Source organism: Chiloscyllium plagiosum, unplaced genomic scaffold (assembly GCF_037043375.1).
Source record: "Chiloscyllium plagiosum isolate Xiang-an unplaced genomic scaffold, Cpla_swu_hap1 HiC_scaffold_6, whole genome shotgun sequence".
NCBI lineage: Eukaryota > Metazoa > Chordata > Chondrichthyes > Orectolobiformes > Hemiscylliidae > Chiloscyllium > Chiloscyllium plagiosum.
This window is the reverse complement of record NW_028270144.1, coordinates 108,827,306-108,848,417: the sequence shown is the minus strand read 5'-3', so window position 1 is coordinate 108,848,417 and position 21,112 is coordinate 108,827,306. Positions and strand designations below refer to the sequence as shown.

Below are 21,112 nucleotides of genomic sequence, written 5' to 3'. Positions count from 1 at the left end.
TTGGCCTTCCTTGTCAGAGATCTCCACATCCCACTGTATGAAGGACAATGCTGAACTGTCATTTGAGAGTGATTTGAATGCTGGCTATTCATGTTACTAAGAATATTTTTTGCTTTGGATATCTTGACACACATTCATTGGAACCATGACCAATGGTTTTAGCTATAGCAGGGGTCTTCATCACTGTGGGTCAGTGCAGAAAAGGTTCAGAGAAATTGAAAAGGGACAGGTTTAACAACCAGCAGAAACCTAAGGCAGAACAGCCTGCACATGAAGAGATCACGGTTGAAGTTACCCTCGGGATGTGAAGAACATACAGGAGGTCCAGTGTCTATCATTCTCAATGCCTTTTCCTCCAGATGAGACCAATACCAGCCCACCCAATGAGAATGTCCCGGGACACTGTCAACTGCTGGAGTTAGACCGGCAATGTGAAGGGGTGGGTGGCCATTTCATCCCAGTGGACATTATAGTGACAGCTGTGCATGGGTCTTGTGTGACTGACTGCTTGAAAGGTGCCACTGGGGACTTGCGTGGAATCTCGCAACCATCCATACATAAACATATCCAGGCCGTTTCCAAAGCAGTTTGAGCCAGATCACACTGGTTTTTCCCCATTTCCCCATGACAAGGTCAGTGCTGCAGCCCAGGCTGTGGACTTTTTCAGAATAGCTGGTTTCCCAAAGATGCAAAGTCACCATAGTCCCACTTTCTCACTAAAAGAGAAATGACTACTGGTGAGTTTAACCTGATGGTCACCACACTTCCAGCAAGGGGGACAAAATTGAGAAGGCAGGATCTTCATAGTAACCTCAGATGGTACAGGAATTAAGCCCACGCTGTTGGTGTCACTCTGCATCAGAGACCAGCCATCCAACCAATTGAGCTAACCAACTACATCCCCAAGATGTACAGTGCTGTAGATTTTGTACATGTCCCATTGATTACACGCTATCATAATGTGGTTGACTTAATCAATAAAGGGTTTCATTCAGTCAAAGTATAAGTCATCTGTGATCATTAGTGCCACATTTTAGAAGTCTGCATCATGTACCCTGGAAGCTGCCATGATGCATAAATCCTTGAGAACTCTGATGATCCTGCTTTGATTCAAGAGATTATTCCTGAGTAACAGCTGCTTAGCATTGTCAACAATATCTTCCACTGCTTCACTGATGATTGAAAGAATACTAATGGGCAAATAGCCTGAATTGGATTTCTTTTGCTTTTGGTGAACAGGACAGGTGAGGAGGTGATGGCCGAGTGGTATTATTGCTGGACAGTTAATCCAGTGACTGAATGGATGATTTTATTGTCCTGTGTATGTTATAGTGAGAAGAACAGTAAAATACAGTGAAAAGCTTTACCACTTTTGCCACAATCAGCACCACTTTAAATAGTTTTAAGGATCAGAAAAAAATACTGAAAGATATCGCTTAAAGAAAGTTCATCAGACCTGAGCTAGCTCATCATCAATGAAGCCTGCATCACCACCTCTTGTCCACTGCCTCGCTGCTATCTATACTGGACCTAACTAATGTTGAAATCACCCCAAGGGAATGTTCTGAGGGCCCAGGTTTGAATCCCACAATGACAGATGGTGGAATTTGAATTCAATTTAAAAGAAAATCTGGGATCAACAGTCTTAATGATGATTATGAACCCATTGTTGGAAAGAAAAACGTGTGGTTCACTAATGTCTTTTAGGGAAGAAAACTTATCTAGTCTGCTCTACATGTGACTCCAAAACCACAGAAATGTTGTTGACTCTTAACTGCCCTCTGGGCAATAAAGGATAGCTAATACTGGCCCAGGCAATGATATCCTCATTCCATAAATGAATTTTAAAATGCTGGGCAATATTTCACTTTGGCCACTAGATGGAAATATTGCCAAACAAAATACTGCAGAAGTGGGAAATCCTAAATTACGAGAAACTTGGCTGCTCTGGCAACATCTGTGGGGGGCAATGGGGACAGGGTCCAACATGACTCTTGTTTGGAACTTAAAACCAATTACATTTATACTTCCCAAGTTAAAAATGAATTCAAGGGTCAGATAGAACCAGAGGAAATGTCAAGGAAGGTTACTGGATGGGAGGGATTAACTGATAAAGATGTCATCAAAGAAAAAGAAAAACGAGTGATAATGGTTGTACAAAAGAAATAATGCATTGGTCCAAAGTAAGTGTTGATGGCAGAATAAAGGACAGGTGTATGAAAGCAAAAGCATGAAAACAATTTACTGTCTAGAACTTGGCAAAACAAAAATCAAAATGGAGGTCAAATTAACTTCATGGTCTGAAGCTGTTGAGTCCAAAGATTATAAAATGCCTAATCATTCGATGAGGCAGTATTCCTCATAACAGTAATATAACAAAAATAAAGAACTGCAGATGCCGGAAATCAGAAATAAAAACAGAAATAGCTGGTGAAACTAATCAGGTCTGGCAGCACCTGTAAGCAGAGTTGGTGTTTCTAGTCCATTCTGATGAAGAGTCACCGGGCTCAAAATGTTAACTCTGCTTTCTTCCCAGATACTGAGTTTCTTCAGCAATTTTTATTTTTATTCCTCACAACAGTGTTGTTCCAGATTACAAACATTTCGCGTTGCAGTTAGATTGTTTTGGTGCTGTATCTGGTACTTTTAATTATTTAATGATGTCACATGGAATTAATCAAATTAGCAGAAACTTGGCCTCTGTGAGAATGAGTAATCAGGAAGCAGTTGAGATGGATAATACTTCATGTGACATCAATGCTACTGCTTCCAAATGCTTTTGTTTTGTCTCAGATGCTAGGCTCTGACATACTGAAGGTGGGATTGTTCATAGGGCCTGATTCTCTGTTCATCATTCATGGCTGGATATGACAGGTCTCCATAGTCCTTTGTGGGATTAATTAGTTTACTGTATTGCATTTTGCTTCTGCTGTTTGTTGGACGTTAGTCCTGTTTCATGGCTTCACTAGTTTAACTTTAAATCCACCTCGTGCTGTTCCTTCATGCACTTCTATACTCATTGAACCAGTGTAGCTGTCCTGTTAAAGCGGCCACCAAATGGAATACGCTCATACTGTTGCCCACAGCATCACATTGATGACTAGTTTTGAGTGAATCTGTTTGTGCCCACTGATACCAATATGGTCATGGACAGATACCTCTGCAGTTGGATGTCCTTCAGAATGCAGCCATCTTTGTCAGTAATGATGCCACTGAGCTATTCTTGGTCATGGAAACTGAAGCCTCCCACCTGGACTACAGTCCTGGCCCACGTAATGTTTCTTCCAAGTGGTTTTTCAACATGGAACAGCACTGATTCATCAGCCAAGCCAAGAGAAAATTTCCTTGCTCATGTTTGACCTGATGCCATGAGACTTCATGAGGGTCTGGAGATTATTCACTTTTATGGGAAAAACAGCGAGGCAGAGGGAGGCCAATTATTATCTGAATGGCAATAGGGAGGTGCAATGAGACCTGGATGTCCTTGAACATCAGTCACTACAAGTTAGCGTGTGAATATAGCAGATGTGGAAGGCAAATTGTACAAAGCATGTTGGCTTTCAAAGCCAGAGGATTTGAGTACAAGAGTAAGGATGTTTTGCTTTTCCAGCAACTTCTGTTGATGTCTTGCTCAATTGTATAGGGCCTTGATGAAGTTCCACGTGGAGTATCTTGACCAGTTTTTGTTTCCTTGCCTGGGGAACGATGTTCTGGCTGTGTAAAGAGTTCAGTGATGGTTCTCCAGGCTGATTCCTGGATTGACAAGACTGACATATGAAGAGAGGCTGGAATGGTAAGGACTTTATTGACTGGTATTTGGAAGAATGAAGGGGGATCTCACAGAAACCTATAAAATTCCAGCAGGACTAGGCAGGGTAATTGCAGGAAGGATGTATCCAATGACTGGACAGTCAGAACTATGGGTCATAGTGCAAGGAGCAGACCATTTAAGGGTGAAATGAGGAAATATGTCTTCACCCAGACCATGGTGAGCCTGTGGAGCTAAAACATTGAATGTTTTCAAGAAGGAGATAAATATAGATCTGAGAGTCATAGAGTCATAAGGTGTAGAAACAGGCCGTTCAACCAACCATGTTTATACTGACCAACAAATACTAAACTACATTAATCCCATTTACCTGCACTCAGTTCATAGCTTGCTATGCCTTGGCATTTTAAGAACTCATCCATATTCTATATTTCTGCAACTTCCTGGGTGCAAAAGAAAATTCTCTCAGATTTCCTCTAAATCACTTACTCCTCACCTTAAATGCATGCCTGCTGGTTTTAGACATGTCTGCCCTGAGGAAATAATTCCCCTAAGCTACTTTGTCAATGCTTCTCATAACCGTGTATACCTCAACCAGATCCTCTTTCAGCCTTTTCTACTCCAAAGTAAACAAACCCAGCCTATCCAGTCTCTCCTCCATGATCAAGATGTTTCATCCCAGCTAACGTCCTGGTGAATCTCCTCTGCACTCTCTCCAGTGCAATCACATCCTTCCAATAAGTGGTGGCGACCAGAATTGCACACAGTATTCCATCTGTGGCCTAACTAATGTTTTATAAAGTTGTAACTAGACTTGCTTTTTTCTATGTCCCAGCTAATGAAGGCAAGCATCCTTTTTACCTTCTCTCTACCTCTGTGGACACCTTCAGGGATCTGTGGACTTCTACACTATGGTCCTCAGTACTCCCAAAGGACCTACCATTTGGCATATATCCTTCCCTATGAGACCTCCCAAAATGCATCATCACACATTATTAGATTAGATTAGATTAGATTAGATTAGATTACAGTGTGGAAACAGGCCCTTTGGCCCAACAAGTCCACACCGACCCGCCAAAGCGAAACCCACCCATACCCCTACATTTACCCGTTACCTAACACTACGGACAATTTAGCATGGCCAATTCACCTGACCCTGCACATCTTTGGACTGTGGGAGGAAACCGGAGCACCCGGAGGAAACCCACGCAGACACGGGGAGAATGTGCAAACTCCACACAGTCAGTCGCCTGAGGCGGGAATTGAACCCGGGTCTCTGGCGCTGTGAGGCAGCAGTGCTAACCACTGTGCCACCGTGCCGCCCAAAATTATTAGGACTAAATTCCACCTGCCAATGCTTTGCCCAATTTATCACCTGATCAATATCAGACTGTAGCCCGAGACCATCCTCATTATCAATACCACCAATTTTTATGTCATTTGCAAACTTGCTAATTATACCTTCTACATTCACATCCAAGTCATTAATGTACATAATAAACAACAAGGTTCCAGCACTGATTCCTATGGTACACTTCTGGTCACAGGCTTCTAATCACAAAAACAACCCTCATCACCACACTATGCTTCCCATTTGCAAGCCAATTTTGGAACCAGTTTGCCAAATTGCCTTAGATGCCATAGGATCTTACCTTTTGGACCAGCCCTCCGTGTGGGACCTTGTATAAGGCCTTGCTGACACATGACATTCCTCAGCCTCTTGCCTATTTTGGATTCCAGCATCTGCAGTTTTTTGTCTCAAACAAAAGGCCCTGCTGGTGTCCATTGAATCCATGTAAACTGCAGTAATCTCATCAGTATATTTAGTCCCATTTTCAAAAAACTCAGTTCAATTAGTCAGAGTCTCCCACTAATGACTCTGTGCTGACTATCCCTGCCTTTTCAAGTGATGATTAATCTTATCCCTCAGAATTAATTCCAGTAATTTCACTGTCACTAATGTCCTTTCTTAGGGCCAAGGGGATCAAAGCATATGGAACAAAAGTGGGAACTGGATATTGAGCTGGATGATTAGTCACGATCAATTTGAATGGCGGACTAGGTTCTAAGGGCCAAATGGTCTGCTCCTGTTCCTATTCTCTATGTTTTTATGATACCCGGGGCTATTCCCTCATAACTGTATACCACTGTTCCACCATCTGTAGGTAATCTTACCTGCCTGTGAACAGGACCAAGAGAATGTAAGAGAACTATCAAAAATTGGCTGAAAGGTCTGATTCTGTGAATATGAAAACGTCATCGTGATACTTGGCTAGTCGGTAGGATAACTCAATTTTTGACCAAGTCTCTAGATGTTAGTAAGGAGGATTCTGATGTGTCTACTGGACTGGGAAGTTCACCCAGTTTTATTCTTATTGACTTTTGAAGTGGTTTGCTAAAACTGAATGACATTCTAGATCTTTTGACAAGGCAATTAAAATGATGTTCAAATGAAACAATGGTGATGGCAATAAAAAAAAACCTATTTCCTCATCAAGTCATTAGAGTCTGAAATTAGAGTCTGGAAATATGGCGGAGGCAGGTTCAATTGAGGCATTCAAGGCGGCATTGGCTGATTATTTGGACAGTGATGAGCAGGGACATGGAGAAAAAGCAAGAAATTGACACTAGATAATAGAGCTGGATGAGAGATGGTGCAGACATGACAGACCAAATAGCCTCCTTCTGCTCCATAATAATTGTGATTCAAGATGTTGCTGTGGATCTGGAGTCACATACAAGGCTAGAGAGAGGACAGAAGGCAAATTTCCATTTCTTAGTAGCATTGGTGAAACATGTGGGCTCTCACAAGAAACAGGCAATTACTTGGTCAGTATTACTAGTTTTTGTTTTAATTACAGACTTATAAAAATTAACAATTTACATTTGAATTTACTTTTTGTGGTGGTATTTGAACTCATGTCTTGAGATCATTAGGTCAAATCCAGTGATTATAAACCAATATATTATTGTACCCACATATTGCAAAGAACACTACAAATAAGTGGCTAATTCAATGCCAAAATTAACGTCCAAAACTGTAGCAATTTATTACACAATGGATCGAAGTTAAAGAAGCCAGTTATACAGAACATTCTATACATAATTACAATTCAACGTATGACAAGTTCAATTTTATTACAATTGTGTTCATTGCAAAATTATGGCACATTTATGAAAATAATGTAGACCATTGATGAAAGGCACATTGACATTAAAAGAAGCAGGTGCACTGGAGCATTCTTACAAACAAAAGCATAAACATATCCATAAAAATAAGCAAAAGCATCATATTTCAAGAAGCAAATGATCTGTGGCATATTATGTAAAAGGGATTCCTTAAAACCTGAATCACAATGAATCTATAATTTATTATTTAAAAAATTGTTACAGATAAGCCCTCTTTGTGTTCCTATTTACTAGGCATGAGCTCATCTGTACATGTGGTTCACCAAAATTTTAAAAAACAAATCACCGTGCAAGTAGGGATTTAGCAGTAAATCACTTCACATAATCAACATTTCAACTTTATTTTTCCCATTTTAAATGCAGTGATTAAAAATCAGGACCCAACCCTTCAAACAACAGTACTATACTGTATTTCATTCTATGTTGCAGAATTTAATTAAAATTTGTGAGCAATTAACATGGATCTATAGTACAGCTTCAAGCAGTAGCAGAAGTACAAATAGAATGTATATGAATAAATGTAAAGCATCATCCATCCACAAGACAAACCAAACTGTTTCTCATCTAATTAATTAATTCTGATGTTCCCCCTAACCCCCACAGATTTAATAAAATATGGATCAGTCTTAAACCTTAATGGTAAAAGATTTTCCTGCTCCTCAGATGCTGCCTGACCTGCTGTGCTTTTTCAGCACCACTCTAATCTTAAACCTTAATGGAAAATCCCTGAAGTATTGTTTTCTCGTATCCTTACGTGATTCTTTTGACTTTTCAAGAAGAAATTGCAAGAAGGAAAAGCAACGACCGCACACGTTTGTAACTTTTTTGTATGTTATAACGTAGCACACACACAGCCAGCACACACAATAAACAACTGTGGAAATCATACAAATACAACGTACACAAGATGAAGGATGGGTTAGAGGTGCCATAAATAGATCCTCAGCTTCAGATATTTTGGAAGATTAGATTGAACTTTTCTGAATGTAAATTAAGAATCAATGAAGACCCACAAGGAATCTCACAATTTAAATTCAGATCTATCCACTCTGACATTTACTTAACATTCATCATTTATCCTGTTTTTCTGATGAAAATAGTTTTATCAGAAGAATTGAAACAGAAATCAAATGGTTTGATCTTGTATTGGCTTCATGTTTTAAATAATTTAAAAATATATATTTTTGTCAGTTTTTGCTGTGCAATTGTTTACTTATTAAATAATTACTTCATAAAATGAATGCATCTGTTATTAGAGACCCTTGACAATAAAGGGTCTGATAAAGGATCAATGTCCAAATTATTATTGTGTCTTTTCACTTTGTAGGTATTGACTGGCCTGCATTTCCTGTTTTTAGATTGCAGATCCTTAATATGTAGGCAGCTCATCTTATGACTATGAATTGTGCATTGTTAGTAATTGGAACAAAAACTTTCACTTCAACTTGCTCAACTTTGTTGGTAATTTCTTTATGAAGCAAACATTTTATCCCCCAACACTGTTGACCTGTTTTTGTATTCCCTCTCTATCCAACCCTTTCCCAATATCTATAAATTACCTTGATGTAGTTGGGAGACAACTGAAGTCTATCATGATCTTTTCAATAATTATTTCTTCAAGACTTTAAAATACTAAGATCTTCCAATTTAAATAGATTTTTTAAATAAATGGAATCACTGAAAACATGAATCTACACTTACTATCTGAGTCACTACATTCCATGTTGCACCTATTAATGCAAACTTTGGCATATCCAAGCAGAGTTTATAATATTTATGCCATCCTCCAACAGAGAAACCCTTTTCCTAGTCACATTTCAAATGGTGTTAAAACACCACCAATTTAATGGATCATTGCACATGATCATAAACATCTAATTTAATGCACATTGCCTGTCTATATCTGCTAAAAATAAAGCTTTCCAGTAGAAAACTGGAAAGAATTATCACCGGTTATACAGTTAGGTAAATATTTTGGACAAAGTGGCCCCAACAGCCAGCATTTGCAGAATCCATACAGTTGAAAAAAAACACAGCAAGTAAACTCTGTATCCAATGCATCCAACTCATGTTTCCAGAAATAAAATCTTTAAATGTATATGTATGCTGAGGAAAATTATCCAAGTTACAAGAAAAACTTTGCAATGTCACTCAAACTACAGGGAGCTCTGATTTACGAACATCCAACTTGTGAATGCTCACACTTAGGAACACAATTCCATACAGGGGTGACATTTTAAAGATCTGACAAGGCAGTTTCCTCTTACATATGACTGGTTGTTTTATTTTGTCCTGCACTGTGCTCCAATTTGCATATGAATTGACATGCGAATGAAATCAAGAATGGAACCCATTTGCCTGCCTAAGTGATGGTAAGATGAAAATGTGTTGCTGGAAAAGCGCAGTATCCAAGGAGCAGGAGAATCGACGTTTCGGGCATGAGCCCTTCTTCAGGAATGAGTATCCGGCGCTTTTCTAGCAACAGATTTTCAGCTCTGATCTCCAGCATCTGCAGTCCTCACTTTCTCCTAAGTGATGATACAAAGCTACTATGAAAGAGCCTACCTGATACCTTAAAGTTACTTTTTTGCCATATGGGAGTAATGTATAAGCACTATATTAATAATACATTACTTTCCTGAAAATGATGTTGAGATCATTAAGAATATTTTCCAATAAGCAAGATTTCCACTTTTTCTTGGCCTCTTTATACGTAAATAACTTGTTAAAACGTAAAGAAGAATTGTTGCCTGCTATCAGCTCAATATTGCCAATACTAACCAGCTGTAGCAACATGACACTTAAGGCACATATGTCTTTACACGCCTCAATGCTGCTGGAACACAATGAGATACATCTGCGTCTCAAGGACATGGCAAATTTCAACATTCACAAGTCAAGGCTTTGAAAAGGCAATTTCTCTCCTTCATAAAAATTAAAACATTTCTTCAGAAGTTAACATAATTGTTTAGAAATTAAATATAGTATTTATGATCAAAAAACTATATCTGCCTGGAATGCCTTAAAACATGATACACATCTATGCTATGCATATTTACAATAAATTAAAGGTTTCCTTGTCCCATCAGCCTGACCTATCCTTTCCCGCCTGTTTGTACAGTATCTGTCCCTGATGCACAATGTATGTTCAAACATTGTAACACATTTAACCTCTTTATATAGAAGTAGTCTTACTTATTTGTTTATCTTTACTTGGCATTTAGGTAAATTTTACTGATAAAATGGGTAACAAAAAATACATTTATAACTCAGCTAAACTCATGATAAGTAGACCAGTCTATTAGCTTCTGATTACCAAGAAGTTCCAGCTGATAATTCTTCAAAATTAGGATTGTTACATAGAAAATTACAGTAGATTTCACAGGAGGTAGTGTCCGGGAACAATAAACATCCACGGCGATCAGACGATGAGGCGATATATCCATGAATTCTGTGATCAGTACCAACATTTCATTATTAAAGAGTATCTACGAAGCTATTAAACTTCTGTGGGACTTTTTGTTGTATAAAATAGATCCATTCTCAATCTTGTTTAAATACTGATTAATTGGCAGCTTTTTTAAGCTGGATCTGGAATGGGAAAAAGATATATTATAAGCAGTACAAAAAGTTCTCATGGGTCATAGAGACAATGACCACCATGACAAACTGTTACAATTTTTCTTTGAAGCATTCAGTGACACTTTAATTTAGAGTAAATTCACCGAGCCACAAGACCCACAGATCTCTGTACTCCCTGTTTTGCATTACAATAGCATTGACAGCTGGGCATTCAGGTGGCTTAATCTTAATCTGTAATGGTCGCCTTAAATTTCTCTATATGTTTATCACTCTCTCTGCTCCAATGAGTCACTCCTGAAAACCTACCTCCTTGATCAAACTTTTGGTCAATTGTCAAATGTAAGGTGGTGCCAAATATTATCTGAAACACTCCTGTGATGTTTTCACAAACTAAAAAGTGTGAAATAAAGGCAGGATGTTGCAATGAAAGTAGTCTAAACAAAATATTTATTAAATTTATGATCTGTTTAGAAAATGCTCTATATTTTCCTTCCATTTGCACTTCTGCAGATTGTTTAGCCTGAGATATTCGAGGTCCACAATATCTGACATTAGTGATGCTCTATTTGGTGAGGTCACGGGGTTTGCTGCCCCCATTAGAAATATGGACGATCCTGATTGCACTGTCATTGCTGGTGTTCTCTCCTCCAGGCTGGCCCAGATTTCTATGTAATAAACAGGGTAACTTAATGATGACTGGCTCATTATTGATTACTGAGACATTCTATTTCCTAATTAAAGCAGAACTGTCGCAAAACAAGTCTTGAAATTGGTCAATGATTTCAGGTGAGACAACAAACTAAAGCCCATAAACTCATATGCTTTCAGGTGGTGTAAAAATCACATGGCATTATATGAAAGATGTTATTCATGGTGCGCTGTTCTGTATTGCTCCCTCAAACATCAATGTCAAAAAAGCTAAGATCTGCCTATCATCTCTTGGCTACCGTGCTGTGTGAAAATTGGCTGCTGCCTTCTCTACATCACACCAGTGAATGGATTACAAGGACTACCTTGCTGATTGCAAAGTGCTTTGGGGTTATGAAAGGCTTCCTATAATTGCACAGGTTTTTGTGCATGCCTGTTTTAGACTTGAAAGAACGACACTCCACATGACCCTCAAACCAGCTTCCAAAGAAATAGTTTGTTCATGGCATCACACAATTGAATAGCAACACGGAATGTGCTGTGGGACATCTCACCTCATCAAGAAGAGCCCACACAGTGGAATCTTGTAAAACTGACAACCTAATGGCAGTGATGGGATTCAGTCGCTGGTCAATAGCACCTTCAGCTACTCCATTTGCAAATATGCCTATGCACAAGGAAGAAAGAGAAGAACGTATGAGTTTTTTTTTGTGTTGAGGCCACTGCCTAAGTGAAATGTGGCCACAAATGATATACCAAATTAATGAGAAGAGGGATACAAAAAAAAGTAGAAGCCTCAGAAAGTTTGGCAATGTTATTCATCGCTAATGAAAATGCAGCTGAGGCACAAACATACCTTAGAACATTAGAACAGAAGAACTAGGAGCAGGAGTAGGCAATTCAGTCCCATGAGCCTCCTCCGCCATTTTATACGATCATAGCTGACCTCGTCCCGGCCATAACTCCCTTTTCCTGCCCACTTCCCATAACCCTTCAACCTGGTACTCATTAAGTACACTTAAGGAGGAGATAGATTTTTTTTAATGTCCCAGCATCCACCGCACTCTGGGGTAGCAACTTCCACAGATTCATGACCATTTGAGAGAGGTAATTTCTCCTCATCTTGGTTTTAAATCTTCTAGCCCTTATCCTACGACGATGACTTCTCATTCTGGATGGTTTATGTTGATGGAACAATTGATGCAAATACTCAACTTTTACAATACTATCTTCAATAATCAGGACTCTTACACTCTACTCTGACTATGTTAACCGAATAGCAAGATATGCTGCCCAAACAAAAACAGCAGAAATGGCATTTTGAGCCAAAGCAGAGGGAGACAATTTTCCTCCTGGGAAAGTTACTTATCTTCCCTAGTAGTCATGATTTGGAGATGCCGGTGTCGGACTGGGGTGTACAAAGTTAAAAATCACCTGATGAAGGAGCGTCACTCCGAAAGCTAGCGTGCTTCCATTACTGCTCCTCGGATGCTGCCTGAACTGCTGTGCTCTTCCAGCACCACTAATCCAGATTCCAATTAAACCTGTTGGACTATAACCTGGTGTTGTGTGATTTTTAACTTTATCTTCCCTAGTCATCTTATGTATAACAATTTTGAACAACACAGATTTGATACAATACACATGAAGGGCAACAACTCTTCCTGGCTAAGAATGCAATTGTAAAGATAATAGGGTCAATTGAATAGGCATAGAAAGGGTAATAACAGCCTGAAATTCACAAGTATCATTTATCACCCTGTTTATTCAGGCAGTTTGGTTGCTGCCATCTTGGCGAGTGTTATTTTCTCAGGAAGATAGCACCTGTAAAAAGCAAATTTTTTTGTAAATTTTTTATTGAGAAAAAAAGATTAAATTTTTTTTACAAAATTATAAAATCTCTACAAAACAGTATCGCAATCTTATTCTATAACAATCATAACAGAAAACGAACTACCACTCTACTCCACAAACCACTGAGGAGAGAGAAAGAAAAACCTACACAAACTACAATTTAATGAACAATTAAAAATAAACTAAATTAAACAGAGTTGAACCAAGGCAAATTAAATTACATTAAGTTAAGTTACCGCACTCAGTGCAATCCCACCAAAGCTCCCCATCACTGGGAGCATCAGTAGGCAAACCTGTATAGGCAAGCACACCAGACATAGCCCTCACAACTAAACAAAGGCCCTGATCAATATAGCCAACAAGTCTGCATCTATAGAATTCAGAAAGAGCCGCCATTTTCTATAAAACAGTTCCATTTTCTGGTGCACTATACTTGCAAGAAAGTCCAGGGGATGTGCTCCATAACTAATCTACACCATCCCTAGAGTGCCGAGGGATTCTTCGTCACCCAGCTCATTAGAATGTTCTTCCTTGCACAGAATGGAAGAATATTAAACAAACAGTTTCTTCTCATGCATGTCCAAACAGGGGAGATTTGGCAAATCCAAGAGGAGGGACACCGGATCCACCTTGACCTCAGTTCCCAAGACCCCTTCCAAAACACTCGCTTTGGCACCCAATACCTACGAAGCTTGTGGCATGACCACAAGCAATGAGTAAGAGTACAAACCTCTGTTTTATATTTGGGGCACATTGGGGATGCTCCTGTCTTAAACTTCGCAAGCTGCTCCGGTGCCAAATGAGTACCTTCAGCTGCACAGCCTGCGTCCGATTGCAAATCGAAATCTTCCTTACATTCTCCCAAATATCCTCCCACGCCTCTGACGAGATCTCCACCCCCAATTCTTGAGTCAGATTCCACACAGCTGCTCAATGTCCTTTGAGATACCAACTCATAACAAATGATAGTGGGTACTGACCAAGAGAGCACCAGTGGACCGAAACACTCTCCTCTCCATATCCGACTTATAGGGACTAACCATCAAGGTAGTCTTTTTCTGTATCTGGCTTTATCCGAAAGTAATGAAAGAGATCCCTCCTAGATAGTTCATAATTCTGGCTCAGCTGCTTGAAAGACATCATGACCTCCCCCTCAAATTGATCTCCCAGACAGGAGACTCCTCTAGATTCCCAGACCCTAAAGCCAGAATTCATCGATCCTAACATTCCTACTATGGGAGTGAAAGGAGAAGTTTTTGTTTTGTAAATTGCCCTCACATTGTCACATCATTCTCCATGCTTTAACTGTGCTAAGGACAATCAGATTTCTGCAATGGTCCATAATGGCCCTCATCTTGTCCATAAACAACAAATTGATGAGGGGGCATTTTGCCTGGGAGGCCTCGAAGTCCAGCCAAATGGACCGCGAGTCCTGACAAGCCCAGTCAGCCATATAGGATAGTAAGAAACTCAATTGATATTTCTTAAAGTCTGGGAAATCCACACCTCCCATCCCCTGTGGAAGCTGCAACTTGGCAAGCTTAATAAGAGAGGCTGCCTATGATGCCAGATGAATGATCCAAGCAAACTGTTAATCCTCCGTTGTGCTTGCCTGGGCAGCAAAGGAACTATTCTCATGGGATATAATTAACAAGGAAGAACATTCATTTTGAACAGTGTTAATCTATCCAATCTGGATATCAGAAGATCCTCCCAGTGCCGAAGGTCCTGTCTTATCTTCTCTAGCAACTGTACAAAATTAGCTTTATATAATTGATCAAAGGCTGGGGTGATAAAAATGCCTAAATACAGGAAACCCACCTGTGGCCACCTGAAAGGGAAACAGGTTCCATCCCAAAGATCGGATATTCTAATAAGGCTCCTGACAGGCATGGCCTCCGACTTCATACAATTCATTTTATACCCCCAAGAAAGAACCAAATAAATTAATCACTTGTATTAAACAGGGCATAGATATCATCGGATCAGTTAAAAAGGGAAGAGTATCATCTGCATAAAGGGTGATCTTATGCCTGCCTGATCCTACCTCCGGGGCAATTATATTGGAATCCCTCCAGATGGCCTCTGCCAATGGCTCAATCACCAATGTAAATAATAGCGGTGAAAAGGGGCACCCTTATCAGCTGCCTCTACCGATACTAAAATTGTCCAACCTTATGACATTAGTGAGAACCGCTGCTTTAGGATCACTATATAACACTGCCACCTACCTGGCAAAAACCCCTCCAAGTCCAAACCGCTCCCGGACATAAAAAAAGATATACGGCTGCTCCACCCAGTCAAATACTTTCTCTGCATCCAGGGAGACTACCAAGCCCGGAATCGACCCTTGCTGGCATACCTGGACCATGTTCAATACTCTTCTAATATTATTAGAAGATCTGTGAGCTTTAATAAAACCTGTCCGGTCCTCCTTTACAATGAATTTGAAAACCCTTTCCAACCTCAACGCCAGCATTTTCGACAGAATTTTAAAATCCACATCAATAACGATATGGGCCTGTACGAAGTACAATCCTCTGGGGCTTTCCCTTTCTTGAGAATAAGAGAAATATTTGCTTCTCTCAGAGAGGTTGGGAGACAGTCCTGACTGTACGAGTAGTTGTACATATCCAACAGTGGCCGGCCAGCATGTCTATAAACTCCTTGTAAAACTCACTTTGGAGTCGGTCTGGGCCGGGCGCTTTACTACTCTGGAGCTGCCTCACCATCTCTATATCTCTTGGATTGTCAGAGGGCATTCAAAAGAGACACTTGCTCCGAAGTTACACCTAGGAGGTCCAGGGTCTTAAAAAAGGACTCCATCTTCACCAACCTGTCTTCACAGTCCTCTGACTGGTACAGCTCAGAGTTGAACTTCCTAAAAGCTGCATTAATTTTTTTGGAATCGCAAGTGAAAGTACCAGCACTCTGTCTAAAGGATGTGATGGATTGGTGGGGGACGCACTCTTCTTTCTGGCAAGGTATGCTATATATCTACCCGGTTTATCACCATACTCGAATAGCCTCTGTTTTGCAAAGGAGATTTCCCTCTTTGCTGTCTGGATGAGCGCAGCATTCAAAGTAGCCCTGAGGGCTATAATCCGCTGCAACTTGGTTCCAGGTAGTCTGTCAAAGTATGCTCTCTCAGTTGCCTTCAGGCCAGCATCCAGCAAACACTGCTGCTCTCCCCTCTGCCGCTTACGGGTCGCCAAGTAAGAAATAATCAATCCCCGTGCAGAGGCCTTGGCAGTCTCCCAGAGCACCGACGGATTACTGGCCGTACCCGAATTAATGTCCAAAAATTTTAAATTCTTGCAAAAAATACCCTAGAAACTTGCTATCCTTCAGGAGGAAAGGATCCATGCGCCAAAGCCACGAGTCTGTCCCATTACCACTGGTCTTAATGTCCACGTACACTGCCACATGATCAGAAATGGTTATGTTTCCAATACTGCAAGACAGCGTCAAATTCAAAAAGGTCAATGGGGCAAAAACCATGTCAATCTTAGTATAGCACTTCTGTGGATTAGAGAAAAAGGTGAAATCCCTACCTTCAGGGTGAAGACATCTCCACACATCCACCAACCCTAGCTCCCTACTCAGGTCCACCAACTGCCTAGATTGCGAGGACATACCCACAAGGCCCCTAGGCATCCTGTCCACTTCGGGGTCAATAAGCCGATTAAAGTCTCCCCCTATAATTGTATGACGCGCCCCAAGGGCCATCAACCTGGAAAGTGCATCCGTTAAAAATTTGAGGGGATGTGCTGGGGGGCAGTATACTGTCAAAATCCCAAACTCCCCTCCCTGTATTAGAGCTTTAAGAATCATAAACCGCTCATATTCATCCTTAGTTTGGTCTAACAGTTGAAATGGGAGATTATTCTGGATGAGTATAGCAACTCCTCTACTTTTTGAATTAAAGGATGAGGAAAACACCCGTCCGAGCCCTCCTGTTGCAACTTCAGATGTTCCTTATTGGTTAGATGTTGTTCCTTGCAGCAAGACCACATCGACCCTCTCTTTTTTAAGGCTTGAAAGTATCTTTTTTCTCTTAATTGGTGAATGACTTCCCTTAACATTCCAGGTGCACCATTTAAGCGAATGGTTAGCCACAGCCTTCCAAAATAGTCCTTGACCCCCTGGGAGGAAGAACCTCACTCAGTGTGCCAAGTGAGAATTGCAAACAGTTCACATAAACTTCAAAATACAACTGCCAAAACTACAAATCAAAGCTTCTAATAACTACTTCTACAACAAACCAACATATAACCCAAATGAAAGGAGACTTTTCCCCCTTGCCCACAGGGGGCGCTCATACTACCCACTAACCCCTACGTGGCTCCTTCTAGCTGAAGCCATGCCCCAGCCCCAGACAAAACAAAATAAGAAAAAGTTACGTGCGTCTTATAACAAGAAAATTAAAAGTGGGCACTCAACCTGTCCCATCCATACTTTAACACTAGGCACTCCTGGGGAAAAAAAAACTCCCCCCTCTCCCAACCACCCTCCCCACCCATCCCATACTAAGAAAGACAAACAAAAGGGAAATTATGACAAAAAAATAAACCAAAGGATAATGGGAATGGTGAGAGAAGGGAAAAGAGAGAGAAAAAGGAAAGACAATTGGGACTCCCACATATTAAAAAAAACCCGACAACCAAGCAGACTACAGAGAAAACAAACTAAACACTATTGTTCATATTAATTGAGCCAGCCAGTCTATTTTAATGTATCCAGGAAGTCCTTTGCCTTTTCCGGTGAATCAAAATTAAACACGGTCCTTCCATGGCTGAAATGTAATATTGCCGGAAATCTTACAGTGTATCGGATATTCAAGTCCCTCAGCCGCCTTTTTACCTCAAAGGCCTTCCTTTTGCAGATCACAGCCACAGAAAAGTCTTGGAAGAGTATAATTCATGATCTTTTGTACATCAGGGCCTGAGGATCCTTCCCTGGTGCTTCCAGCACCATTTGCATATCTCTGTAGTGCTGGAGTCGTACTCAGACCGGGCGGGGGCACTGGTTCGACCTGGGCCTGTGCATGGTGACCCGGTGGGCCCGCTCGACCCACACCCAGCCTGCCCCGACTTCCAGTTTCAAAAACTGTGGGAGCCATTGCTCCAAGAAGCTGACGAGCTGATCTTCTTCCCGTTCCGGCAGCCCGACCAGGCGGATGTTCTTCCGAAGGCCTTGTTTTTCGAGATCGTTGACTTGCTCTACCAAGGCCCGTACCTACCTCTGCAGGGCCCGGACCCAACCCGCTGAGGATTCCACCACGGTTGTGGAGGCCACAATCCGCTGCTCTATCTCCACAATGCGCTGCCCGAGATGCTCAATCTCCTGGTCATGCTTCTGCAGCATGGCTGAGACTGGTTCCAGCCTGGTCCGGGTCTCCCCCATCGCTGAATCGCTCTTCTCTCAGAGTTTCACAAACTCCAAGACAAGGCCCTGCTCCACAGGTAAATCCTTGGGACCAATTGCGAGGCCAATGCCATAGCTGCAGGCGTGTCCGTTGCTGCATGGGATTGTCACCACAGTCCCTTCCCTTTAGTCAGTTTTCCAAATCACTTAAACTGACACAGTAATTCTGGGGGTCAAAAACTAACAATTTTTCCTACAATGGGTAATAAAGGGAGGGTGAGTGCACCGCTTTGTCTGGGTTCTGGTGCAGAGAACAGCAGGGCAGACCTACTGGAATGCTGCCATCTTGGATCTTCCTGAAAACAGCAAATTTTAATATTTCGGATTTTAATTGCCATTTTGTGGCAAGAATCTGTGTCTGGCATTGAGCAACCTAAGCGTAGTTCTTAAAGGGAGCACTGCAGCCATGTGGAAAGACGGCCTCGAAAGATTGTAGGTTTTTTTTCTGGTGGAGCAAAGTGGAGCAAATATTAAGTTTGAATAAGTGATGTTAGAGTTACAATGCCAGAAAGCATTCAAGCAATGTTTTGAATAGTGCCATAACTGGGTGAACATTTTCCTTGCGTGCATTTTGAAAATTGTGACAACAAAGTTCAAGAGAATGTTACTGTTGTAAAATCAACGTGCAACTTTCCACAGGCACTTGAGATGTCAGCAGAGAAACACTGACAAGACATACTAAAGATAAATCAGATGCTTCTCACCTTTAAGGATAAATTGGATAATTGCAGTGTTGATTTCCCTGAAAGCTTACTTCATCCACAGTTCATTGAAAGAAAATCACACTGGTGCATAGGAGGTTGAGGTGTGACCTTTTAGAGGTTTATAAAATCATGCAAGGTATAGATAGGGTTAATGACCGGTATCTTTTCTCCAGGATGGGGGATTTCAAAAGTAGGGGGCATACTTTTAGGGTGAGAGGAGAAGGATTAAAAAATACATAAGGGGCAATTTTTTTTTTTACACAGAGGGTGGTTAATATATGAATAAATTTCCTGTGGAAGTAGTGGCTGCAGGTACAGTTACAACATTTAAAAAACACTTAGATAAATAATTTAATAATAAAAACTTTGGAGGGACATGGGCCAGGAGCAGGCAAGTGGGACTAGTTTATTTTGGGATTATGGTTGGCATGTGATAAAGAATTTGTTCAATGCCGGACAATTATGATTTTGTGTGACTCTATGTTACAACTTTAACTTGTTTTTAAAAAGATGGAAGCTTTAAAAGAGTTATGACCAAGGGGAGGTTGTGGTGTCAGCACTGGTCGAGTAATTCAGACTAATGTTCTGGAATATGGGTTTGAAACCCACCATAGCAGATGGCGAAATTTGAATTTAAAAAAATTGTGATTGAAAACTAGTCTCTTGGCGACGATTGTTAACTATTGGAAAAACATTCTATGGGGTTTACTGATGTCCTCTAGGGAAGGAAATCTGTCCTCCTTACCTGGTCAGGCCTACCTGTGACTCGAGACCCAAACCAATGTGGTTGACTGTTATTTGCCCTCTGAAATGCCCCACTCAGTTCAAGGACAAGGAAGGATGGATAACATACATCGGCATTGTGAATCACATCCAAATCCCATTCAAGAATTGTGATTGAAATGAGCTGTTTATTTGATTTGATTTATTATTGTAATATGTACCAAGATACAGTGAAAAGTATTGTTCTGTGTGCTATCCAGACAAATTGTAAGTACATCAGAGTAATAGAACAGAATGCAAAATATAGTGTTACAGCTGTAGAGAATGTGCAGAGAAAAATAAACTCTAATATATGAGAGATCTGTCAATAAGTCAGATAACAAAGGGGAAGAAGCTGTTCTTGAATCTGTTGCTACATTTTTTCAAACTTTTGTGTCTGCTGCCTGATGGATGAGGGTGGAAGAGAGTATACCTGGGAGAAAGAGGGATCTTTAATTATGTTGGTTGCTTTCCTGAGGCAGCAGGAAATGTAGACAGAGTAAAATGGAAGGAAGACTGGTTTGTAACTATTTATTGCCATCCCACTAATACTGAGACCCACTTAAGTCACAGCATCCCTGTAAAATGCTCTTCAAATGCAGTCAACAAATATATTTGAAAATAGACATTTTCTCAGGTACCATTCTTTGAGGAAATATCTGAGATGTTAAGGCTTAAACTTGGCTTATAGTGTAAAAACTAATGACAAATCAAACCACTAGATGGAGTACTTCATTACTGTTGGGTGGCAACTTGCTCCATGAATAGAATCTCCTCTTTACAAGCAGCATTGTAGCTTTGCATTAGTTACGGATGTTTACCGGTGTTTTCAAAGCGCTTCTCAGTGTTAGATTTTAGGATCCAATCTGAAATCTGTCATCCTGCTACATGTTTATCACTTGTTGAGTGTTGTCACATATCACCTTGAGCTGCCAATGATTTGAAGCTCAAAGCAAGCTGGGAGAACAGTACCTCATTTTCTGTTTAGGTACTTTACAGCCTTCAAGACTCAACATCGAGTTTAACAATGTTAGAGTATGAACATCTCTTTCCATGTTTATTATCTAATCCTAATTCCCAGGTCCTGTCATGGAATGGGTTGCTTTCAGCACAGCCAACCCATTTTCAACTACTCATAGCTCCTGTTATCATCTATCTAGCTTCTCTTATTCTCTGC

The 21,112-nt window shown here is 40.6% G+C and overlaps 1 protein-coding gene across 1 annotated transcript in view; it reads right to left on the bottom strand.

Annotated features, from left to right (window-relative positions):
* Positions 1-6,595: 6,595 nt before the first annotated feature.
* The window catches only part of mgat4a (alpha-1,3-mannosyl-glycoprotein 4-beta-N-acetylglucosaminyltransferase A), a 281,788-nt gene continuing 267,271 nt past the window's right edge, over positions 6,596-21,112 (bottom strand). The window contains exons 14-15 of the mRNA XM_043692233.2: positions 11,743-11,855; positions 6,596-10,549 (exon numbers count right to left, since the gene is read on the bottom strand). Coding sequence (XP_043548168.2) covers positions 10,523-10,549; positions 11,743-11,855 — 140 coding nt within the window. The 3' untranslated portion in view covers positions 6,596-10,522. The remainder of the gene's footprint in view (positions 10,550-11,742; positions 11,856-21,112) is intronic.